The following is a 23,396-nucleotide window of genomic DNA, read 5'->3' on the forward strand; positions in this document are numbered from 1 at the left end:
GAGAATCAACATCTTCTCCAGTTCCTGTGAAAGTATACTGGCCTAAGGATTACAGCAAGACTTCATGTCCTCCACTAGATACCAAATCCAGGAAACTGCTTGGTACTACCAAGCACAGCTCCAGGGCAGGCACACAGATTGCTCAGAAACCCACGTCCAGTTATCTCTGGGCTGAGACTCAGGGGAACTCATCTTCATTGCTGTCTTTGTCATGCTACCCAAAATTCTCTCTACTGCCCTGTGTCAGAGCTTTTTGTCTCTGAAGGAGGACAACAAGGATCTTGTGGGGCCACAGATGCATACACAAAGATGTTCAACATTCAGCAAGAAGTTCACAAGCTCTATCACACTGGAGGAAGGGACTGGTCTAATATCCTAAAACACTATTGCAGTAAAAGAAAAAAAAAAAGCATGAGAAAATAAAATGGATGAAAGTTAGGTGGAAGGTTGCCCACTGCTGAATGGAACTTATGGAGCCAGTTCTTAATTAAACAGTCCACAGGATCCTTGTTCATTCCTCTTCTTTCTTTGATAGAGGATGGATTTGCTCTGGGGATGACGCAGGATTATATACGGGAGGATAGCACTGATGGGACTGGATGTGTCACAGCGCTCCTTCCTATGCAAGCAACCTAAGCCTCACAAGTCTACATGAACTCTGTATGTCTCTCTCTTGGGGCACTGGGGCTGAGCACTCACAGCTGTGGCTGAAATCAATAGGAGCTGTGCTTCGTACATGCAGTGTGCTGGCTACAATGCTGCTAAGTATTCTGGAAAATCGGGTGTTTTGGCTGGGCTCCCCACAGCAGGGGATACCTTTGACTCCTTGGAGGGAAGGTGTGAACACGCTCATGCTGTACTGGTGTGCCTGACAATTATAAAAACAACAAATTCTGTGTTGTGAGCGGGTCTGAATAGAGAGAAGTCAAGAAAGCATGAATCCAATATGGTCTTTGCCTACTCAATCCCAGGATTTGCATCAGACATGCGTCTCTCTCCAGTCTGGCTCAACCTGTCCTTATCACCTGCTGTGACCACCTCAGCTGGTCCCCACTGTCATGTTCCCAGCCCATCCCCCTCTTGAATGAAGGGAACAAGAAAGATCAGGTCCATGCGTAAACAGCATCTCTTGTGTGCTCTGCAGAGGTGTTCAGGAAGAAGCGACTGTTGGACCTTGCCTCCTGACGCACCCTTACAAGGGGACCAAATATAGATCCAGGGAGAAATCCCAGTTTTGGCTTTTCTGAAGTCCTGAGTGTCTGACTACAGCCTCAAAGTCCTTTTCACAGCATGTATTTCCTATAAAAAGAGCAAAGTGAAAAAAATAGAAATTCTATCATGTGGCAATGTGTTAACATCCACATATGTCCCAAGAAGGACTGGATCCTTTCATTTCCTGCCACTTCAGTTAATAAAGTAAGACACAACAGCAGGAGGTTGTCATCTTCCTTCTGGATTAGTCCTAGAGAGGATGTGACCCACGGTCTGGAGCCAGAAGTCACATAAATGGGGGAGGAAGCAAGGGCTGCACAGCAGCCAGCTTTACTGACCAAGAGCATCCTTTTCTTAACACCCTTTTCTCAGGAAGGAAGGTGGGACTACCAGCAGCCCTGGGGGCACATTCACCTTTTCTTTAGCCCCAGGTGACATGGGGTTTGCAGACTTCTCCAGACTGCTCCTCCCTCTGCTTCCTCAATATTCCCCCCTCTGCTTTCAAATCCAGAGCTGCTCCTCTGCCCTGCCAGGGTATTGGGAAGGAAGGGTGATATTTTCCACCATAGTAAGGATCTGTGAAGTGCAGCATTTCAGGTTAACCCTGTGTCCAGCTTTGGGCAATTTCTCCTGCAGACAGCGAAGGAGATGGCTGTGGCAGCAGGAGTCCCTTCCTGCTAAGTCTCAATTCCCTGCCCTGAAGCATGCAAAAGAGTTGGCTCAAGGCATCTCAGAAGCATAGGGAAAATTGAATCTGGCTGCTCTGAGATTTAAACATTTTTGCCGTAGAAGTGGAGGGGAAGAGAGCTGGAGATCTGAGGACTAAGCCTTAGAAAGGCAAGTTTGCAGCTCCTACTGCCCCGGGACAAGCAGCTCAGGACCAATACCTGCCCTGCTGCCAGGCTGCCCCTTCCCAGCCCCACACCCTGGCCCTCCGGCAGCAGCACGATCACCCTGGGATGCTGCACCAGCACTGGAGACAGAGGGGCCACGGTGCTTGTGCCATCCAGGTCATTGGCGGTCCTGGGCACCTGCCTGCTACACATGCACCAGAGCCAGCCCTGCTGGAGGTGCTGCCAGTTTTATCCCCCAACATTTTATGAGAGGAAAAAAACACAGCATGTAGTTGCCTCGGCTTGCTGTCAGAAATTTCTACATCATTTTGTCTAGAATTTCCCCCCTCCCCTTCAAAAAGTCTTAGCAAGCCAGCTGCACGGAAAAAAACACAACCACTGTGGCTGAACCTTACATGCAATGGAAAACAGGGACATTTTCAGGAAGCCATAACAATGTGCAATACCACCAGCCTTGACTACGTAAGAAACCAAATTCCCATTCCTTCCAGTACAGGACCACTAAGACTAGCTGTTTCCAGCCACACAGGGCTGGTGGGCCAGGGCTTGGCCCCCCCTCCACCTCCTGCTGCATTCGTGCCAGCCAGCGCAGCCGCTCAGCCTGCCAGCTCCACCAGTTTCAGAGCCCTGAACTACTGACGATGCTTCACTGCAACACTTTATGCATCAGCAATCATTTATTTTTACAGTTCTGGGTTTCAAGTGGTGCTGTTATGCAGGGAAGGGCTGAGGGTTTCATCCCCAGGTTCATGGAATTTGGAGAGGACTTTGAAGGAGAAATGCTGGGGAACAAGCAGGAGGTGGGGGCAGGCAGGTCCCCAAGAGGGTTCAGGTGTGGTGGAGCAGAGAGGGGCTAAGGGCAGGAGGGGCAGGGGAGAGAGAGGAGGGAGGCCAAGATATTACAGCTAAGGAGGGGGTTGGGTGTCAAAGGAGGAGGGGTGAGACTGGGCAAGGGTGACAAGGGCTGGGGAGCCAGATCCACGCCACAGAGCAAATGAGGAGCAGGACACAGGCTCGTTTCAGTTCAAGACCCCCGAAGCACTAATTCTCCTTAGGGAAGTTTGAATTAAAAATGGGGCAGGGAAAGCTGCTGGCTCCACAGGCATGAAAACACGGGATTTACTGTGTAATCCTGAGGGCTTCCCAGTCATTCTTTTTTTTTTTTTACCAGTCATTCTCAGACACTGTGCACAACACCCAGGAGAAACACTAGGAACCCAGCACTCTAGGTGGGCTGGATGCAAGGAGCAAAGAATGCCCTCACCTTGCTTTTGGCTAACGAGATCTGTAAATGATGCTGGAAAACCATAAAGGGTCCCCTTTCCATCCACTCATGAGAAGCGGAGCCAGCTGCTGGAAACTGTTGTTAAGTTTTGGGCTGGAAATGTTGCACCAACAGAGAGCAGCTGAGTCACTGAGCTTCAAGTGGGATCCTCCTGCCATTCCCTCACTGAATTCTTACCCTGGGGCAACAAGGTCTTTGTTTGCTTTCTTTCCCCCCCCCTCCTTCTTTCTTTTTTTTTTTCCTCCTATGGAACTAATGTTTCTGAAAGTGAGTGTCTAAGAGTACCTACAAGAACCAGGGTGCTGCTTTGAAAGCTCCTTCTCTCCCCCACCCATGGCCCTGCAATGCTTCCCAGACCTGATCTGCAGCATCCCCTGCTCATACAGTCCTAAATCGTGAGCATCCTGCTTGTCTTACTGTGGTGTGATTATTGCGCTTGCAATATACCCACCAAACATTGCTCCCCATAATGTCCTTCCCCCTGGCCAGGGCCAACTGGATGACACCCACCCATGATTTGATCTCCCTGTGAGATACACTGCGTGCTCCCCCAGAGAGGAGCAGGCTCCCCAGCACACCCTGCCAAAAGACCTCGCTCTGCATAGTTGCTGATCTTGCAGTACCAGGACAGACATCTCCCTCTTCAGTATCCAAGAGCCCTGGCTAGATCTTCTTCCTACCCTGCAAATCCTTCCTCCAAAGCTGTTCCAGATCTTCACCACTGGCCAAATGGCTTAGACCTGCTTTACGATGACCCTCTGCCCTTTTGGTCCCAGATCATCTCCTTGCTCAGCCCATGAAAACTGGGTGTTGTGGTCCCTACAGTCCCACTCTGCCGCTGCCCCACATCTTTCCAACGTGGTGTGCTACACCAGGGCTTGGGGGACTGGCTGAGGGGACTGTCCAGGGCCCCCCAGGCTGGAAGGGTTTATCACCTGTGCCCCAAGGACCAATGGACCTGCAGACCCTTCAATGCTAGCCCCTCCACCTCTCCTGGTGCTTGACCCCCCTGGGCTGCCCCCACTGAGCCAGAACAGCTTTCTGGAGGAGTTGCTCCCAGGTTTTTCCATCACCACCACATGGCTGCAACTTTCCCCCTTTCTCCCGTGTCCCCCCCCCCATTCAGTCCAGCTCCCCAGATGAGCACGTCATACTCATTGCCACAGAACCACCCCTGAGAGCCGACCTGCTCATCGGCCTAATGGGTTTCCAAGAGGGTGGGGAAGAGGGGAGGAGAGCGAGTGGCTGATGCTTCTCAGCCACTCAGCTCAGCCCAGAGCTAACGAGGCATCTCAAAATTAAAAAGTGAACTGCAATCCCCAGCAGGCCTGTCCTCCTTTTGGCATTAGTCGGAGTTCTCTTTCTCTCTCTCTCAAAAAAAAAAAAAGAGGACTGGGGAGCTGTGAGTTGCATTTGGAGCTGTTGAAGCACCACATCCCAGGGACAGTGTAGGCGCTGGAATGAGGAGGGCAGCCCAGAGCTGCTGTGCCGTGGAAGCACTGTCTCTCTTAGAAAGGTTGTGAGGTGCAAGATCTGCTTCACCATGGCAAGGATCATAAATGGTACATGGGAACAGCCAAAGTCCCCAGCCCAGCCCCCTCCTGCTCTGTGGGCAGCAGCCATGGGTGCACAGAGGAGGCACCCCAGGGTGCAGAGGTGAGGACAGTGCAGAGGTGATTGCCACCAGGCACTGATGTGGGAAGAGGATGGCAAGAAGGAAACACTCCTGTAGGAGGAACACATGGGGAAAGCAAGCGGGGAAAGAGCAGAGAGGGGAGGAAGGGAGGGCATGGCGAGCAGCCTGGTTTATTGCTTTGTGGGCAGCATTTATCGTACAGGAATCAGTCTGGGAAGGACCTTTCTCTGCCCACACCTCTGGGGTGCCCAGCACCAGCTGCTCTGACCTCCCCTGCCCCCAGTGCCCTCATCTGTGAGCTGCAGAGGGCCAAGGACTCTGGCTTGTAGAGGTGCACTCTGAGGCAGCTGAGCCTGGTTCACAGGCAACTGAGTGGTAGCTGCTTTGCTCCAGTCCACTCCTGCAGGCAGCTAGCTGCCTTGGTCACTGCTGGGACAGCCCTGAGACAGCCCCATGCCATTCCTCCAGGTCATGCAGCTCCAAGGAGGACCTGCCACCATTCTGAGATGCTGTCTTGCCCATTCACAGCTCACCATGACTGGTCCTCCTGGGGCTAGAGCACAAGTGGGTGAAGAGTGATCGCCTCCCCCAGCAGAGATGGCTTATACCCATCTTGCCTAGATTGGAAGGCAGTCAAGGGGAGGCAGGACAGTCCAGGAGGAGCACAAGGCAGGCTGTAGGGCAGTGTTCTCGAGAACAGCCCAGTCCTCCAGTGGGTGGAACTGGGGTTCGGTCCAGCCCCACACACCCCTGAGAGACAGCAGGTCTGCATACACACAGGTTCCAGGGCTTCGCCCAAAGCGTGCCTTTTCCAGCTGCACACAATTTACTGGGGGGAACTTCACCTTCTCCACAACCCAGCTGTGGATGAGCTTGAAGCCACAAAGGGTTAGACACGTCCTGGAATGATCCTACTGGATTTCTCCTAACAATGCATTTGGACCAAAATCTCAGAGAACTGGTGAGCTCTGGGGACAGCAGTGGAGCGAGGAAACTTCCACCCCTTTTCCCCGGGGTTGTAATGCTAATGATCTCCAGCTTTCAGACTCACCTCTGAGCTCACCCTCTCCTCTACTGTAAATGATGCAGGGGCAATTTTTTCCAGATAAGCTTATCCTCAGGGGAGGGGGGCAGACATGCTGAGAGCACGGTCACTGGTGCTGCCAGCCAGGACTTCACATTTATGAGCAAAGGGAAGGACAAAAAGGGGTGCAAGGCAACAGTGAGATGAGTGCAGGAATGAGGGTTACTGTCATCTTTCTAATTCTCTGCTTGAGTGAGGGGAAAAAGCAGTTTTCTACTTTGGGAATTCAGAGTAACATCAAACAAAATGCAACGGTTGCCCAAAACCATCCATTTTGCAGTCAGGAAGGACGCAGTGCCCGCTGAGCCCAGCCCGTGCACTGCACAGGCTGGCAGGGTCAGCAGTACCGCCCGCACAGAGCCCCATGCTGCCTTGCCCAGGCTGAAGGAAGGGGTGGCCCGTGTCCTGCGGGGGTGGCTGGATGCCCTGGGGACCTGGCATCAACGCACACAGGCTGTGAAGTGGACGTGGGCTGCTGGACCTCCAGCCCCGTGGCTCCCCTCTGCACCCTTCTGTTCTGTGCCTCCGTGGAGCCAGATCACCTACTGGTTTACTGTATCATAATCATCTCAGTGGCTTACAAGATGGTTTTCTTGCAGTTTTTATGTCATCTCTGCAGTTCTCCCCCTCATAAAATGTGACTGCACCAATTCCTGTGATTTGGGCTGGTCAGATAATAGGGACATTTCATGTTTCCCAGACAGAGTCATTAAATCAAATCCAGCCCTATCCCATGTCCAAAGGAGAGAAGGGGGAGGGGGCAACCCCTGTTTCCTTGTGGGCTGCTGCAAGCTCCTCCAAAGGGGCTCACCCACTGCACTGAAGTGATCACCCAGATGCTTCTGCGCACTATGGAGGGGTGAGTATCTCCCCCACCCCACAGTCCTTCCTGAGGCCAAGGCCTCACAGCACTTGGTGCAGCCACCTGAGCTCCCTGCTCCGTTCCAGGGCAGAGCATGGTGGCGAGGGCAGTGTGGGCAGTGTGTGTGAGGAGGGAATGCAGTCTGCTGAAGGGGAAGGGGCAGCGAGTGGATGGGGGCAGGTTTGGATGGGGTGCATGAAAATCAAATGTTTCAGGAACAGGTTCATTCATGGGGTCATGGGAAACTGGAATACACTGGGGTGACTTCAAAATTTGATGAAATTAGTGGGATTATTCCTCTACCCCCAATTTCAAGGAGCTCTGGATCACGCCCTTTGTGAGAAAACTCCTCCCTTGTATCACCACGGAATTGGCCCTGGCATCTCTCCCCATCCAGAGCACAAGCATGAATCTGCTTCCCAGCAGTCATCTGGAGGACATCTCAATGTGGTTCCTGTTCTCCTGCAGGCTGAAGATCCCGCAATCCCACACATCTCCTTATGAGGAGGAAATCGCATTGCTCAGAGAAGACTGAAAACAGCCAAGCTCGGCAGGCTGAAGCCAGAAGCCCTCCAAAACCCCCTTTCTGTGCAGTCAGCTGTAGTTCTCCACTACCTGCTTCTCCCCAACAAATGGACCTCAACTGTGCCCTGGAGTATGACGGTACCCAAGGATTATTTCGTATTTCATCTCCACGAGGACAACAAAGAGAAGGCCCTTCCCATTCTCCTTTTTGTTCACAGGACACAAGAGAGGAATTGCAGATTCTTGCACCTCCTCACATCTCCTCCTGAATACCAGCCAGGACACCAGCTCCCCAGGGAATATTTTATCCTATATTGTTGCTGAGAGGGCAGCCTGGCAGACCACCCAACAGCCCTGCCAATGATGACCCCAACCCTCTGCAGGGAAAAGAGCTAAAATATCTGGCATGGGGAACAGAAGTGGAGAAGGGATGACCTGTTGTCTGTGATGGACAAAATTCTGGAGTACATGAAAAGCAGAGTGTCTCTGCCCCAGAAACATATCCCCAGAAACATCATACCATGGACAACCCAACTGTCTGCAAAAATGTGTGACAGCAAGAGGAGAAGAGCCAGTGAGAGGAGGATGGAAACCAGAAGGCAAGAAAGAAATGTGAGGGAGAAGGCAATAAAGAGATGAGGACTAGCAAACAGGGGAGGGTAGGAGACATCAGATGGGAGTGTTTCATGAGGTCAGTGTGTGCTGTGAGTGCCCAAACTGGCAGCACAGACATGTGATGGCCCACATGCTCTGCTCCCCACAACTGGTTGTCACCATACCTCCAAAGTCAGGCCTGAGTCGGACGTCATAGCCCTTCAGCAGTTTGTCCACAATCTCTTTCACCACAGAAATATTCCCAGTGGATGGGCTGAAAGACAAAAGAAGAAAGTCCTCATCATCCTGTGTTCCACCAGCCTGTGGGAAGGGGTCCTGGCCAGGCAGTACCACCACAGCATCCCTCGTGCCCCATGGCACCACGTGTGTGCTACAGACACCCCAGCCATGGGCAGAGCCTCCCTGTTTCCTTTTCTCACTCATATTTTGTCCCAGGCACAGCTCTCAGCCCCCAACCTGCACATGAGCGCCGCAGGGCTGCCAGGGCTCCTAAACCATCCTGGGGTGTGGCACAGGAGTCCTAGCAGGCTCCTCTTCTGTGGCTCACCATGACTTGTAGCTACCCCAGACTCCATCCCCCCATGCTCCCACCTGGTGTGTGCCTGCATCCCAGCAGTCCCACTGGGCTCTTGCACCCCTCAGTGCAGGCACCGCTCACCACTCACACTTTCCCCCTGGCCACCAACCCAGACACTCAGGGCACATCACTGTGCCCTGCCCGTAGGTGCGTGCACACACACACATGCAGGCAAGAAATTGTCCTTTCTGTTCCACCAAGGCATGCAGGGGGCAGCTGCAGCTTCTCTCTCGCAGGGCTCACTCCCCTTCCCCTGCCACGCTGGGCACTTGCTCCTGGTCTCACAACACACAGCACAGACTTGTCAACGCACTGAGGTCCCTACTAGACAAGTCCTCCCTCGCAGGCACCCTGCACTGTCACACACACCAGTGCAACCTCTGCTTCTCAATGCACCCAGGTATTCCTTCATATTATTGAAAAAGCAACTCTCCTTTTGTCCTATGGCCTCAACATACAGCTGATCTTTGGCGTGTAGATTCATTTTGTCACTCAGCATCACCATGACTTCTTAGCAACGCAAATCAAGAGACAGAGACACGGAAGGAGAGTCCATCTTTCCCTCTGTATGCCAGAGCAGTGATCCTTCCCCTCCCAAACCCCTGACTTGCACACGGAGGGGGGGTGGAGGTGGGCAGGCGTCCTCCCTAAAGCTGCTCCAGCTCCTCTAGCCATTTCAGCAAGGAGGGAGCTCCCTCTAAAAACAGCCCAAGAGCCAAAGCAAAACTGAAGGTGGAAAACCAGAAAGCAGAGGATGCTAAAAATATTGAACCTATTCAGTGCTGCAGGGTATATAGGTTTTCTACCTGAATACCCAGGCTCTGTGCCACCCTCATCCCCTGCTTTGCATGAGAATAGAGACCCTGCCGGTGACAACTGCTGCTCTTTGCAGTCACCCACCACAACAGCATGTCTCCTTGTCAACACCGCCTCACACATCCATCCAAGTAAAGCTGCAAAGCTGCACCATAGCACTACCTCTGCCAGCCAGCCCCGTGCCTCACTGGACACCGGGGTTTGCACGGACACATCTGTGTGTCTGCACACACACACACACACACACACACACACACACACACACAGAGACATACATGCCCTCCTGACTGTATGGAGAATATATGGACTCCCTGTCTGTGCACAGACATGCAACATGCAGACACATGAACACACTGGAGCTCAAGGGTACATCCGTACAACATGCACAAACATGTGTGCACGTGTGTGACCCCATCCAAGTCTGTGTGGAGGTGACTGTGGGTGCAGATCCATTGGGTTATGATGGGACACTGAACTGTGGACACAGAATTTATGCAGGAGCACAGAAACAGGCATTTGTGGGTGCCTGAGACTGGGTTCCCAGGTGTTCAGACTCTCAGTACAAATGTGGGTGGAGGCATTTGGGACCACTGGGGAGTCTGGTCATGCATTAAAGCTCTGGGTGCACAATCTGTGTGTGTGCAGGGATTTCTCCACCACGCAGGCATGTGCAAATGTGAGACAGCACACTTCCCAGGCCCAGCTTTGGTGCACGGGCAAACTGTTCAGCACTTGTGCTGGGGAGGGAAGTATCTGAGCTGTACTCCAGAGCATGCACCTTAGAGGGGTACAGCTCTTCATTGCATTGCTTTAATAACTGTAAAAAGGCCAGAGAGGTGCACACAGGTGGACATTTTCACAACACTGTGTCTCGGCTTGCAAGGTCTGCTTGCACCTGTGGATTTCTACGCAGGTGTGTGAGGTTTTGCAACATGTTTGTGTATACGTGCTCATCATGGATTAGTAATGTGCACCAGCATTTGTTCATTTCTAGACAGTCATTCCTAGGTACATAGATTTCCATATTTATAATATAGCCAGTACGTATTTCTCAAGGGATTTAGACACCTCTCTTTAGCTTCACACAGGACATAAACTCAGGAAGCAGTGTTACTCCTTAATATAGCAAGGAAATTGAGGCAGACAGTAACCAATGTGCCAGGGGCCATACAGAAAGGGGAAGAGCAGGAAGAGGGATATATGGGCTCTTTCCTCCTCATCAGCTACAAGTTGGCCCAGTGAGGGCATAAACTGGCATCATAATTAAGGGCAAGGTCTCTTGCCTCTCAGGGCTCCTTTTGATCCAAAAAGCCAAGTCCCTCCCACCAAACATGCAAGTTGTACATTTGCCCAGCTGTGGGCGAGCAGCTGCATGTAAGTGCTATTCCTGGCAAATATGGGTCTGCATCCGCTTAGGGAGCACGTACATCCAGGCTGTGAACTGAATTTTTGAGTACTGTGTCCCTGATAATGTGTAGATGTGCATGTGCTTTGCATACACACATACACTTGCAGCCAAACATCCACATATATGCACACCATGCTGCTAGCTGTGATGTGTGGGAGTAGCTGAAGGCATGTGCACATGGGAGAGTGGCTGGTCTCCAAGGTGTGCACAGATATACACGCAGACTATACATGAATGCTAGTCCTGGACATAAGCAGATATAAGCACACATTCAAGGACACATCTGAGCAAAGCCTTTTGATATGTGCATTGCTCTTTATGCCTTTGCTTGGACACTGCCTCTATACATGCCTGTGTATGCGCCCATACACAGTGGAACCATGCATGAATGGTGTGGGTAAGGTGGGCATGAATCTGCGCATGTGCATGTTTATAACTGTGGGAACATAAATCTCTGTATATACAGATCTGAAGCCTGTGCAGGGATCTGCATGTGTGCTTCAGGAACACACCGCTCGGTGTGCATGGCTGAGCAAGGAGATGCCACAGCTTCCCCCCCCCCCCCCAGCAGACTTCATGCACGCCATTGGCACAGAGGTAGAAACCCACCTGCCCGCATGTGTGAGGAGGGAGGGTGAGGAGGAGTAGGCAGCGCTACTCCCGTGTGTGAAAGGCAGGGAATAAATGTCTGTGTCGGAGCAAACAGGTGTGCTCTGTACACCTTGTCCAGGCTGGATGGGTGCCTGCACCTCTGGTTGCTTGGAGCACTCGGTGCTCAAGGCATATACCAGGAATAGCTGCAGCTCGAATATGCAGGGGTTTAGTGCAAACATTTACACGGCTATGCGCAGAGCAGGTAAAGCGTGCTGTGCTCTGTAGGTGTGTTGTGATACACATGTGTGTGCACCCAAACGGGCATGCATGAATGTGCACATGCAGGGATGTATCTGAAGGGACTGCGCCCACAGATGATTCTGTTGCATGCCATAAATCTGTGTGGAGGCACAGACGTAGGCATTGCCTCCCGTACACCGCAGAGCCAGAGCTTTGGTACAGGCACAGCACGCTTGGATGTGAGTGTGGCTGCCTGTGTGTGTGCAGACCCCGGCATGGCCAAGGCAGCCCTGCGCCGGGGTGCGTATGCCCACAGCTTGGTGCCATGCACTCCCTCGGCTCCTACGGACACCATGTTCCTCAGCAAAACACTTCATTTTGCCATTTTCCCCCAGGTCGCGTACGGGTGGGGGGGTGGGGGGGGCACACGCTGCAAGCGGGCTGGTAGGTGGGCTCCGTCTGCAGAGAGCCTGCTCCACGTCTCATGTATGAGCATCCCTCCTCCCCCTAAAATGACACGGACTGGGAAATAACAGCAGCAGGCAGCAGGGGAAGCAATTTGGGGAAAGAACCCCCTCCCCTTCCCCACATACAGATCGATGGAGAAAACCCCAAACAAAACAAACAAATCCTGTGTCAGCCCCCCTGTCCCTGCAGCCTGGGATCGCAATCCTTACCTTTGCGCACAGCAGGCGAGACAAAGAGCTGCTAAAGCAGAGACAATTCCACTCAATCTGTCTGCCTGAAATGTCCACATTTCCACAAAGACGAAGGATGAAAAAAAAATCTTTGGAGGGGAGGGGAAAGGACTGATCTTGTGAAATCCCCCTCCAAAAAAAGGGGGGGGAGGGAAAAAAGAAACCAACCCCCCCCAGTTAATGATTTCCTAGAGAAAAAGAATAATGAAAAAAAATTAAAAATGTGGGGGAAAAATATCCCCCCCCCCTCCTTCAGTGCCAGTCAAAGAATTCGTTTCTTCTTCCTTTCAGCATCCTCTCAACAAGAGACATCCTCTGGCAATGGAGAAAATCCCAAGAGAAAGAAAAATAAAATGCCCCAAAATGGGCTCAGCAAAATGTGAAATCGAATCTCACAGGTATGCAGAAGAAGGAGAAGAAAAAAGAAAAAAAAAAAAAAAAGAAAAAGAAAAAAAGAACTCAGTGTCCCCTGAGCACTCCACTTGGATTATTTTTCCTCCTGCTCTTTTGCCATCCGGTTCTGCAGATGTTGCATGGCTCCTGCTACCCACCTTCAGAGAAGAGGAGGAGGAGGAGAGAGAGAGAGAGAGAGAGAGAGAGAGAGAGTGTATGTGTGTGTGTGTGTGTGTGTGTGTGTGTGTGTGTGTGAGGGGGGAGGTGTGAGTTATCTAGCAATATGATTTTATTCTGGATTTTACCTACTTGCTCCCCCTTCCTTCTTTATTTTCCGAGGGGGAAGGGGAAGCAACCCAATCCCACTGTGCAGTTATTTTTTAGGGAAATCTCAGGCTCATCAATTGGAAGGTTTGGGGCTTTTCTGAAAGGGTTAAAAAAAAAAAGGAAAAACAAATACAACCCAGTAAATAAATAAATACATATATGCATGTGTAGAAAATAAATAAATCCCTGTCTGCGGAAAGAGCTGCTCTCCGAGGGAGGACTTGATGTCTCCCTAGTGCTGTTGCCGCAGCTCCTGTGGAGTTTTGCTGCTCATTGCAAAGTCACAAGAGGAGGGGAGGAGAGAGGGAGTTTGTGGATGGGGAGGGGGACTCTCCGGACAAATTGGGATCCTGACGTCATGGCTGACAACATTAACCCCTGCTGGCTTGCAGAGGGGAATTTTTTTTCTTTTTTTTTATTTTTTTCCCAGGGATTTGGGAGCAGGGGAGAGGATAGGAAAGGTGATAGCATTTTGGCAAGCGGGGGGATGCGCCTGGACTAGAGTGGCTCAGCTACAAGCACTGATGGGTGCTGGGGTTGCCTAAAACAGTGTGATCAGCAAAAGCTGAGCTTCTTCCTTCAGCCACAGAGATAAAAAAGAAGGTGATGTACTGAGACTCCCTCTATGCCATGGGGCAGAGTGACCTAGTGGCCTCCTCCTGGGGCACTGGGGAAGATCTGAAGCCTCTAGTGGGGCTGAAGGCTTCCCCAGGCCAGGGAAGCCCAGCTCAGCAGAGATGTTCAGCTTTCCCTGGAGGGTGCTGTCTTATGGGTACCATAGTTTGTGGGAAAAGGGAGCCTGAACTTTTAGAAATACTGCTGAGGATCAGCTCCTGGTGCTGTGGCTTTGCAGCCATAGAAATCTTCACAGTCACAATCTCCTGTGCATCAGTTTCTGATCTTTATCTTGAAAAAGTAATATAATTAAGGAGGTCTACATCTCTACATCAGGCACGCAGTAATGTATTTCCATGGAGGATTTTTTCCTAGGAAATAAAAGAGATCCAGCAGTACTTTGAACACAGAGCAGAAGACATGGCTCAAGGAGGAAATGTCCAAGCTCTCATGCCAAGATCATCCCAGATGCTGTCTCCTCTGAACCTGCCTGGCAGCTCAGAGTAGACCCTCTGAAGAGGTAAGTCTCCCCTCCCCTGTCACTGGCTGACACCTGTGTGTGGATGGTTTCCAAAGCCCTCTGGGCCAAGAGTGCAGAGCAGATGTGTCACTGCAGCTCAGCAGGGTGATGTCCAAAATGCCTCTGGAGAGGCACCACCACAGGCACAGTGGCTGCCGGGCAGCACCCCTGTCCTGCCCTTCCCTGCAGGGACATCTGCCCTCGCTGGGCAAATCCTTGGCTCTGGGGTTTGTAACGCTCCCTTCCCTTGTGCTTGGCATGGCTCTTCATGGCTTCCTTATCAGAGGCATGCTACAGACCACATGCTCTGCAACTCCTTCTCCCAGAAAGGAGGGTAGAGAGTGACCATTTTGAAGAGCTTCCCCATTGCAGGCCAGACTGAGCTGTTGTGATGCAGAGACATTAAAACAAGGAAAAGCTGGGTTGTGTGATGCACTATCCTGATGTCACAGCTTAGACCTTCTTCCCTGTGGCTTCTGTCACAGCAGGGAGGTCCTGGGGGCAGTCAGCATGCAAGGCTTGTGGGGAAGAAGAGGACTCCAAGAAGGTTTTGCATAGACAATGAGGCCGTGCTAGAACAGGAGGGAAAAAACTCTTCTCACCTGCTGCTGAGGCTGGTAGAAAACAATCTCGGCTTGGGTTAGACCCTGGACCACACCTGTTCCTCCAGACCTCTATGAGTTAAGTTGAAAGCAGTGATCTCTTGCTGTGTTTTCTCTGAGGCCAAAGCAGGTAAGTGGCACTTGTCATATGCCAGCAAATATGCCTGCATGTGCAGAGTCAGGAGTTGGGATGTATCACGCTAGTCATGAGCTTTCACTGCAGACCGCTTGCTGTGGCCTCCCAGGCTGCAGTTAGATGCAGGGACTCAGCCATGACATCCAGCTATGGCTGGTGCTATTTAGCTGCATTGTAGCCCGAAGCAACCGCTGCCTGTCTGTCTAGGCTCTCGGCGGTGGGCTGCCCGCTGTGCCAAGGGTGTGCGCCCTCAGGACATGCCCTAGCTTTGACATGCCCTGGTATCATGAGCAATACATGCTTTGTCAACTCCCCCCGAAGCTTGCAGCTCCCCGATTCCTGTGGCTGAGGAGTTCACCTTTGCTAAAGGGCTGGGGGCAGACAGGTCAAAGCAATAGGGTTTCCCCATGTACCTGTTGAAGAAGAGGAACCAGCCCAACAGACCTGGGCTGCGCTTGGTCAGGCTCAGCCCCAATGTGAAAAGCACCTGGTCCCACCATTCCCACAGAGCAGTTTGTCTCCTTGTGGTCACTTGTGCCTCACATGGCACGCCTGGTGGCTCTGCAGTGCAGGGCACAGCCAGCCATGGCATGGATATGCTAGGGTCCTCCAAGATCTCCCAATGTGTGTGTGTACCACCAGGAGCCCCGAGTCTGGGATGAGCTGCCCCAGTGCCTCTCGGGTGCCTGCCACTGCTCAGGTGCGGTATTTACCTCATTTGCTGCTGCCAACACACAGGTCTCCTGGCAGCGGTGTGTTTCTGAAGCACTTACTCTGAATTAAGTTGCTGGGTACCAGGGCGGAGCTCTTGGGGAGACAAGAAGCATTTGCCTCTGCCAAGGCTCTGGGCACCAGAGGCCCCATTTAGCCCCCCCTGGGCCCTTCCAGTCCCCCCCTTTTCTGACCCCTTAGCACTGCTCTCTCCCACCAGCTATGATTGCATGTTACTGACAAAAAGGTAAGTGGAAAGCAAATGTCAGAGGCATACATGAAGAGGAAAAATTATGCTCACAAGTGGTGACATTTGTGCTTGCAAGTTCACCCAGTCGGGAGCAGAAACCATGTCACATGAATTATCTGACCACTCAGCCACAACGGGAAACTTTGGAAAGCCGATTGAATGTATTCACTGCTAAGCAAAGAAACTGTTGTGTGTTCTTGAATAATCTACCTGAAGCCATGTTCATGAATAAAGGACTGCTTTGGAATTAGTCACCCATCTCTGCTGAGTCTCATTAAGACTGATGTACACTGATATGTGATGATACTGAGGTATTTGTTTCTTGCCCTCCAGAAGATGGGCATTCTTCAGCCACTTGCAGCATCCCAAACACTGGGTCTCCCTCCCCTGCTGGGGGGTTGTCTGCTCTCCAGTGAGAGCCCAGCAATGGGTTTTTCTGGAGCTCATATTCCAAGTCTGAAAAAAGCTGTGAGAGGCTGCTGGAGATGACATGCTGTGGCTGTGATCGCCCTGAAGAGGCCATGGAGGATTGTGTTTGTGACCATTTGCTGTCCTCCACTACTAAATCATTCTTCTGCACTCCTCTCTTACTTGTTGCTCCGCTGCAAGCTCCACACACGGACTTCCCTTCTTATCCTGGCGGCCACTGCTGACTCCAAGTTGCAGTCAGTGTGACAGTGTTGTGCCAAAAGCCTCTACAGATCATGGCTTATGGTCTACAGCCACCAGAGACACCACAATTTCGTTTTTTTTTTTTCCTTTTCCCCCCTTTTTCTCCCCCCTCCCCCGCCCCATGTCTAACATTTGAGCACTTCCTGGGTGTTCATGTGTGTGCTACCTATATCTTTGGGTTCATGGTATAGGACAGAAGGATCGGTGCTGTCCTGAGGGGGTTGCACAAGTAAAGTAGTGAGGCAGTGAATCAGATTGTCTCTACCTCTTAGCAAAAACAGGGAAAGAGGGAGGCTGAGCTTTGCCAAGACCAAGACATGCTTTAGTCCTCCTCTCCAAGCATGCAGATGCACTCAGCAAATGGATTCTAGGGTAGATAATTCAGTAGAAAGTATCCACCATAAGGAACTACTATAATTAGAACTAGTGCTAGGGAGCATCCAAAATACACGTCCACCAGTACCACTTAGCTGTGTCACCTCCTGCCCTGAGGAGGTGTCATGTGTCCCTCTCACAGCAGGAGGGAACAAGGAGCTCTTTCCCTTGCCATCGCGGTTATCACAGAAGTGCTGCTTTTCCCATGGGCTTGCCATCAAGGTGGAAAATCTTCCTGGTCCTCTCTCCCTGCTGGTAGGATGGCTGGCTTTTCTGTTAAGCCAACAACTCCCAGCAGAAGATCTTGTTGTTCTTCTAAAGCAGAAAAAGGACAGGAGAAGAGAAAGCAAAACAAACCAGGCACTAAACCAGAAGTTTAATAAAAGCCCTGCAGGAAGGGAGAAAATACTCAGCCTTAGAGCCAGCATTCCTGCATGGAAGGTGGAAAACACTCTGAAAGTAAGTGAAGTGTACTTCATGAGGCAGGAACAGAGAAGGGCAGAGACAAGGGAAACTTACCCACCTGATGTAGCACACAGCCTCTGTCTCCTGCTGCAGTCCAGGACTGAACTCACCAAGCCAAACAGCCTTCGAAATTCCAGAAAGAAGGGTTTTCCCTCAAGCTGTCCTGCAGGACAAATGTTCCATCAGCAATTACAGGACTACCTAATCACCCTCAGGCTTTGACAAGAGAAGACCAGAAGTCTCCACCCCCATGTACTGATGGGGCTGACGGCTACCAGCAACTGCTTGGACAGCTGGGACTGTCATTTCAGCAACTCTGTGTTCTCTAACTCACAAATCACTCCTAATGTTTTAGCACCGGAGCCCCTCTGCTTGGACACACCATATGCTAGATGTTATATATTCCTGAGAAATATCCCAAAGGCATAGTGTATATACAAGGTTCATTAAAGATCCTTCCTCACTTTGCAAGACAGTGCAGACTCCAGAGTAAGTGGAAATGTTGACCATTCTTAAGAACTGTGAATGGGTGAACTGGTGAGTAGAGATTTGCGTGCAGTCATGTGTCTCTGCTGTGCTCAAAACAGTTTAACTACAGGATGGAAAGTGTGGAGGGAAGGGAGAAAGGATTGCCCATGGAAATGGATTCACGCACCAGCTCCCATTCCACCCTGTCTTCTACGTTATGTGGCTGCAGACACAGTCTGGGCTTTCCTTCACTTGAAAAATGGTGTGGCCCAATGAAGGACTTTTGATTATGAGAGTGCAGAATTGCTGTGATAGCTATGGTTGTTGCGAAGGTTCAGCTCCCATGTCTACAGTGAAAGAACAGCCTTATGCATGCTGGTCTCCCCATACCACAGCCTTCTCCTGCCATGCACAGACAACCTGCAGGGTGACGGTGACACCATGATGTGCCCATGGTACAGGGACAATCTGCTCCAGCCATACCTGAAGGCTGGTGATGGGGAAGGCAGGTGAGTCGGGTCTACAGGGCAGCCTTAGAGCTGACATGCAGCTGCAGCAGAGCTGTGGTACCCTGGGAGATGTGAATTCATTCCTGTGTGCATGTGGAGGGATGTAGAGCCTTAGTCATCTCATGAATGCATGGATGGCTTCGTCTCTTGGCTACTGACTGCTGCGGAGGTTGAGGCCAGGTCCTCTAAGGTGTCAGCCAGCCTGGTCCTGCTTACTGCAGGTGCCTGTCATCGACTTATCCCGCTTGCACATCTCACCTTGGGGCTGTAAACACAAACTCCTGATCTGTGGCAAAGGCCTGCTCAGGTTTGAGCTTAACATATAAAAGGCCATGAGTTTATTTTTTCTTTGCATTTCCATGATGGTGGTTAAGAGCAGCAGCGATGCCCTTTGGGACCAGCATTTCTAATCATATTATGACTGGCAGTGTGAAGGGCCCAAGGCAAGGAAAAGGCCCTTCAACCCCTGCAGACAGTTAATAAGTGCCAAAAAATGCCTCCCTGCTCATTATTGTTAATGATGGAGATCTGCTCTGACACAGAGCGTGTCTGTTGGGCCCGTGTCTCCATGAAGCATCTCCATTTCAAAGGATGTAGCACCTCTCACTCCTAGGGATGCTCTTTCCCATTTACACCAGCAGGGAAGTCCCCTTCTGAGTCAAAGCCCCTGGTCTGAGTCATGGAGATCCAACAAAAAGTGCTGGAAGCAGCAGCTGGAAAACAGATGGCAAGGATCTAGGTAAAAAATTCCGCTCCTGACCACCACATGGAGGTGTGGGTGGTGTCAGCTCCTCTTTCTCCTCTGCCCCTGCAGATCTCCTGTCCTGAGAAGGGCCAGGGCTCAATACCATCACCCAGGAGGCAGCAGGAGCTGAGAAACTCAGTTGCTGGTCCCTGCTGGCCAAGGGGACAATGTGTTCCCAGAGCAGGTGCCACCTGGAGCTGTCTTCTCCCAAAACCTTGCAGCATCCACCACCTGCGCTGAGGGGCCACAGCAAATGTGATAGAAAAGAGTGTTCCTGCACATCATGGGGCACCTGCATTTGATTTCCCCATCAGCCTCAGGGAGGCCAAGCCCTTGTCTCCTGCATCCCAGGCATGTAGGAGAGAGAGAGAGTCTTCATCTGTACTTTATCGCATGGCAAAGCTTATGGTTGTGTCTTCCACAGGCAATGTCCTGGTGGTTGGAGACAGATGGGGGTCTCTCCCATGATGCTCCTGCTCAGCAGGGGCTGGTTGGGTCACCAGCTCAGGGCTTGCTTGCAAACAGAGCACCCTTCCACAGGAGAGGCTATGCATAGGGGCTTGCAAAGGTCACCAAGGCAGAATCACACTCTGGACAATGGCAGGAAAAGATGGCCAGTGATGTCATGGGTGGAGGGCAATGTCAAGTGATGATGTCACGGGGGGAACACATGCTGAAGGCAGCATCCTAAAGATACGTGAACTGCAGTGAGGGGCAAATGCATGAAGTCCCTGGGCTGTGACACCAGTGAAGGACACTGGTGTCACACACATCAGGGTACCCATCTAGGCTTTCTACTCTGAGCAGAGCTGAAAGAGAGAACATAGAACTGCATTCAGAGTTTCCAAGACTGAACGCAGAAGGAACAACCCTACTCCTTTGTTCATCATAAATTTCTGGTTTTATTTTTCAGGTGGGAAATTGAGGCAGATACTAGCTTAATTACCTGCCTACAATGTACAATGTCAGTCCTTTAAAACTCCTGCCTCCTATTTAAGTATTAGAGTATTCTCTTTGAGGTGATTTAAAAATCCTGGACCTTTGTAAGGTGACATTAGAGATTAACAGGAAAAAAAAGAGTATGAAAGAGAAGTTTTCCCTGAATTGATGGTTTAAATCAAGAGCCAGGAGGTTGTCTGTCCAGAGGCAGCTCTGCGAGCAACCAAGAATCCGGGAAAGCGCAGCCAGGGCAATGCCACACTGAACAAGCATCTCACCCCAAACATGATGGATTCCTGCAGTTGAAAAGGCAAATGTCAGTTCTTTGGATCTTTCAGTCACTAGGATATTTCGGCTCACTGATGATTTCTGAGAGGCTTTTATTACGTACTTCTGGTTCAGAATGGAAAGTTGAGACTTCTGGTGATCGGATATACAAAATACTTCAGTAAGGGAGGAGAGGCAGGTGCCATGTCTGTGTCCTGGGTAAAGCTCTGATTTTGTTCTGAGCTACAGAGACTAGGCAGGGGTGGTTATTTATATGGGGAGTGCAAAACTGGGTAGGAAAACTCCCTCAGTGTCAAGTGGCACCAATCCCAGTGACTGTTCCCTCCAAAGATTTACACCACAGCTGACCCCCTTGAGGCAAGGCACTTATGTTCGTGTGTCCCAGTGCCTGTAGAGCATTTAGCACAGTACAGCCCTGTAGGCAGGGCCATGGACACTGTGACAGCAGAAAGTCCTGCACTGCAGCCCTGTCAGCCTGCAGCTTTCTAGTGTTACACCATGCTGGGAAGCTGCTCTGCTTAGCTGCTTCCCTGGAGCAGACCAGGACCCCCTTAATTATGTGCTGGATCAAGAGGTTCCCACTAGTAGTGCAAGTGCCCCATTCTCACTTGGGAGGTCTCTGACTGTCCAAATTTAGTCTCTCTTAGTTTTGACTGGACACCTAAGCCAACTCACAGGCTTGTTTCTGCGATGGAGATGGTATACTGAGTTCAGTTTTTGGTGTGGAAATGCAGGACACATCTGAAATGTGCTTTCTGAAGTCATATGCTGCTTTGGGAAAGGCATGCTTCCTCTAGGACTCGTCCTGCCTGGGACAGGGTATTTGTAATACATTCTCACTTGGAACACGATGTGTGCTCCTTATTGACTCAACATTTTATGTGAGGTAGTATTTATGTGTACTTTTCCATGGTGTTTAACCACTGCAGTGGTTGTAAGGGGCTTTGGCTGACAGCTCTAAAACAGGTGGCTGAGAGCTGAGTGACTTTTACGACCTGGAAAGAGTGATAATTGTGCCAAAATTTACTTTCAGGGGTATTATATGGCTGTCATGAAATGCAATTTGTGCATTATAGGATGGAAGATAGTAAGACATGTTTCTTGCTCCTGAAATAGGTCTGACAGTCCATCAGCCTGCTGACAACAAGTAAGCTTGGGTCATGCCTCAACTTCTGAAGTCATTTTAGCATTCACTCTGTAGATGTGAAAACAAAATTCCTGTGTAAGTATGCAGAGTACCAAATTAAAGCCAGCAGACTGCCAGTCCTGTGCAGGCTGAAGGTGAGGCATCAGTTGAACAAATCCCTGTGGAAGACAAAGATCATGCCAGTGTTTCCTACTGCTCCCAAGTGTCTGGCTTCCAGCTGCCTGTGGGCTGTGCCCAGAGGGAACTGTTGCCTTCAAACAAAACTCAGTGTGGGACTTCCCAGGTGTAAAATTGGTAGACAGGAGGGTAAAGGGAGGAGCGGTGTGTTATGTATGCCTCTGCCTCGGAACAGAAAACAACCGAGATAGGCTCTGTGTTCCCTCTGACACCGGTAAGAAATGGCCTTGAGCCGAACCAGCGTAACAGAAAACAGTACTGGTCCCGCACGTTGGCTGAACTCTTGCTGCCTGTCCCTTGTGACTGCAGTGTAGATGTCAAGTATGGGCAAGCTGGAGGGGAACAAGGAAACTATGGCCGGTTCAAGCAGGAGTTACAGGTGCCTCCTCTCTGCCTTCACCACCCAACTCTCTCCCAGCTTTCCTGATCCAGGCAGAGCAGCACCCCAGCAAAGCCAGCAGGCAACAGCAGCTGCTGGAGAGCCCTCACCTTCTCAGACCTGTCAGTCCCCATGTCCACGAGGTTCCTCATTGGAGGAACGGGAGGAAAATCCCCTGTATATACAGTTCATTTTGGAGCTTGGGAGTGAAATCCATGTGATGCTGTGTTGCCTGGCAACAGGCTGGGAATGGTGGAACACAGGGCAAGTCTTCTCCAGAGCTGTGTTGGAGAGGAGCATCTCCAGCCACTGTGCAGATGGAAAGGGAGCATGCTGCAGCAGAGGGGGACATGTCTTGGAGCAAAGGCACAGGCACAAAAACATGAGAAGAACAAAGAGGGAGATGAAAGTCTAACTGAAGATAGGAGAAAAGAGAGAAGTCAGAAAGGAAGAGAGGAAAGGGGAGCCCAGGTAAGACATCTGCAGACTCATTGAGCTGCAAGGGCTCATGGCTGTCACCTCCCAGGGACAGCTGCTGTCTCTCTTCAGGTGTGTCCTAGTTTTGACCCAAAGAACTGCAGGAAAAGGCAGTTTTCCTCTGAGCACTGGTAGTATTTCTTCACCTGTAAGGGATTCACAATGTCCTGCTGCCCTCACCATCCTTGGAGACCTCAGACAAGTTCAGATGCTGATTGCACTGATTTCGGCTAAGGGAATTTTTCTGAGCAATGAGCATCCACGCAAGTTTACACTGGGAATAACACCACCTTTCAGACAAATCCCTGAAAGGATCCCACTCCCAGTTCAACTGTCCCAAAGGGACCATGCTCAGACTAAGGGGTCAGCTATACTAAGCAATGGCTCAGGGAGGGATGGCAGGCAATGGGTACAGCCAGCCCTCAGGGGACATCCCTGGGGAAGGCCACCGAATCCTTTCCCACTGGGAAATTCCAGGCCTGTGACCAGTCACTTGTTCACCACTGCTGATCCCTCCCCAGAGGATGTCTGTAAATCTCCCTTACCTAGAACATGGCACCATGAGTCCTGGCTGCAGACCTCTGCCCCAGACATCTCAAAGAAAATTTTTGGACTGCTGTTTTGTCTCACACATGATGTTTTCTCACCTCCCTCTGCTTGCATTTCAGCCCGTTTTCAGCACTGATTCAGGCAGGAGGCTGAGAGCTCAGCCCTCCACATCAGTCCCCCGACACCTCACAAGACTGCCCCTGCACAAAACACATTGCAAGCAGGATGTCAGCCATCTCTTTGGCC

General features: G+C 51.0%; 1 protein-coding gene across 2 annotated transcripts in view; it reads right to left on the minus strand.

The window, feature by feature from the left end:
* LOC101913605 (gamma-aminobutyric acid receptor subunit beta-4) overlaps nt 1-12,849 on the minus strand; it is a 75,038-nt gene extending 62,189 nt beyond the window's left edge. For both annotated transcript variants that reach the window (XM_005237883.4, XM_005237882.4), the window contains exons 1-2: nt 12,386-12,849; nt 8,238-8,326 (exon numbers count right to left, since the gene is read on the minus strand). In XM_005237883.4, coding sequence (XP_005237940.1) covers nt 8,238-8,326; nt 12,386-12,465 — 169 coding nt within the window. In that variant the 5' untranslated portion in view covers nt 12,466-12,849. The remainder of the gene's footprint in view (nt 1-8,237; nt 8,327-12,385) is intronic.
* Between the last annotated feature and the right edge of the window lie 10,547 nt (nt 12,850-23,396).

This window comes from Falco peregrinus, chromosome 13 (assembly GCF_023634155.1).
Source record: "Falco peregrinus isolate bFalPer1 chromosome 13, bFalPer1.pri, whole genome shotgun sequence".
Classification (NCBI taxonomy): domain Eukaryota; kingdom Metazoa; phylum Chordata; class Aves; order Falconiformes; family Falconidae; genus Falco; species Falco peregrinus.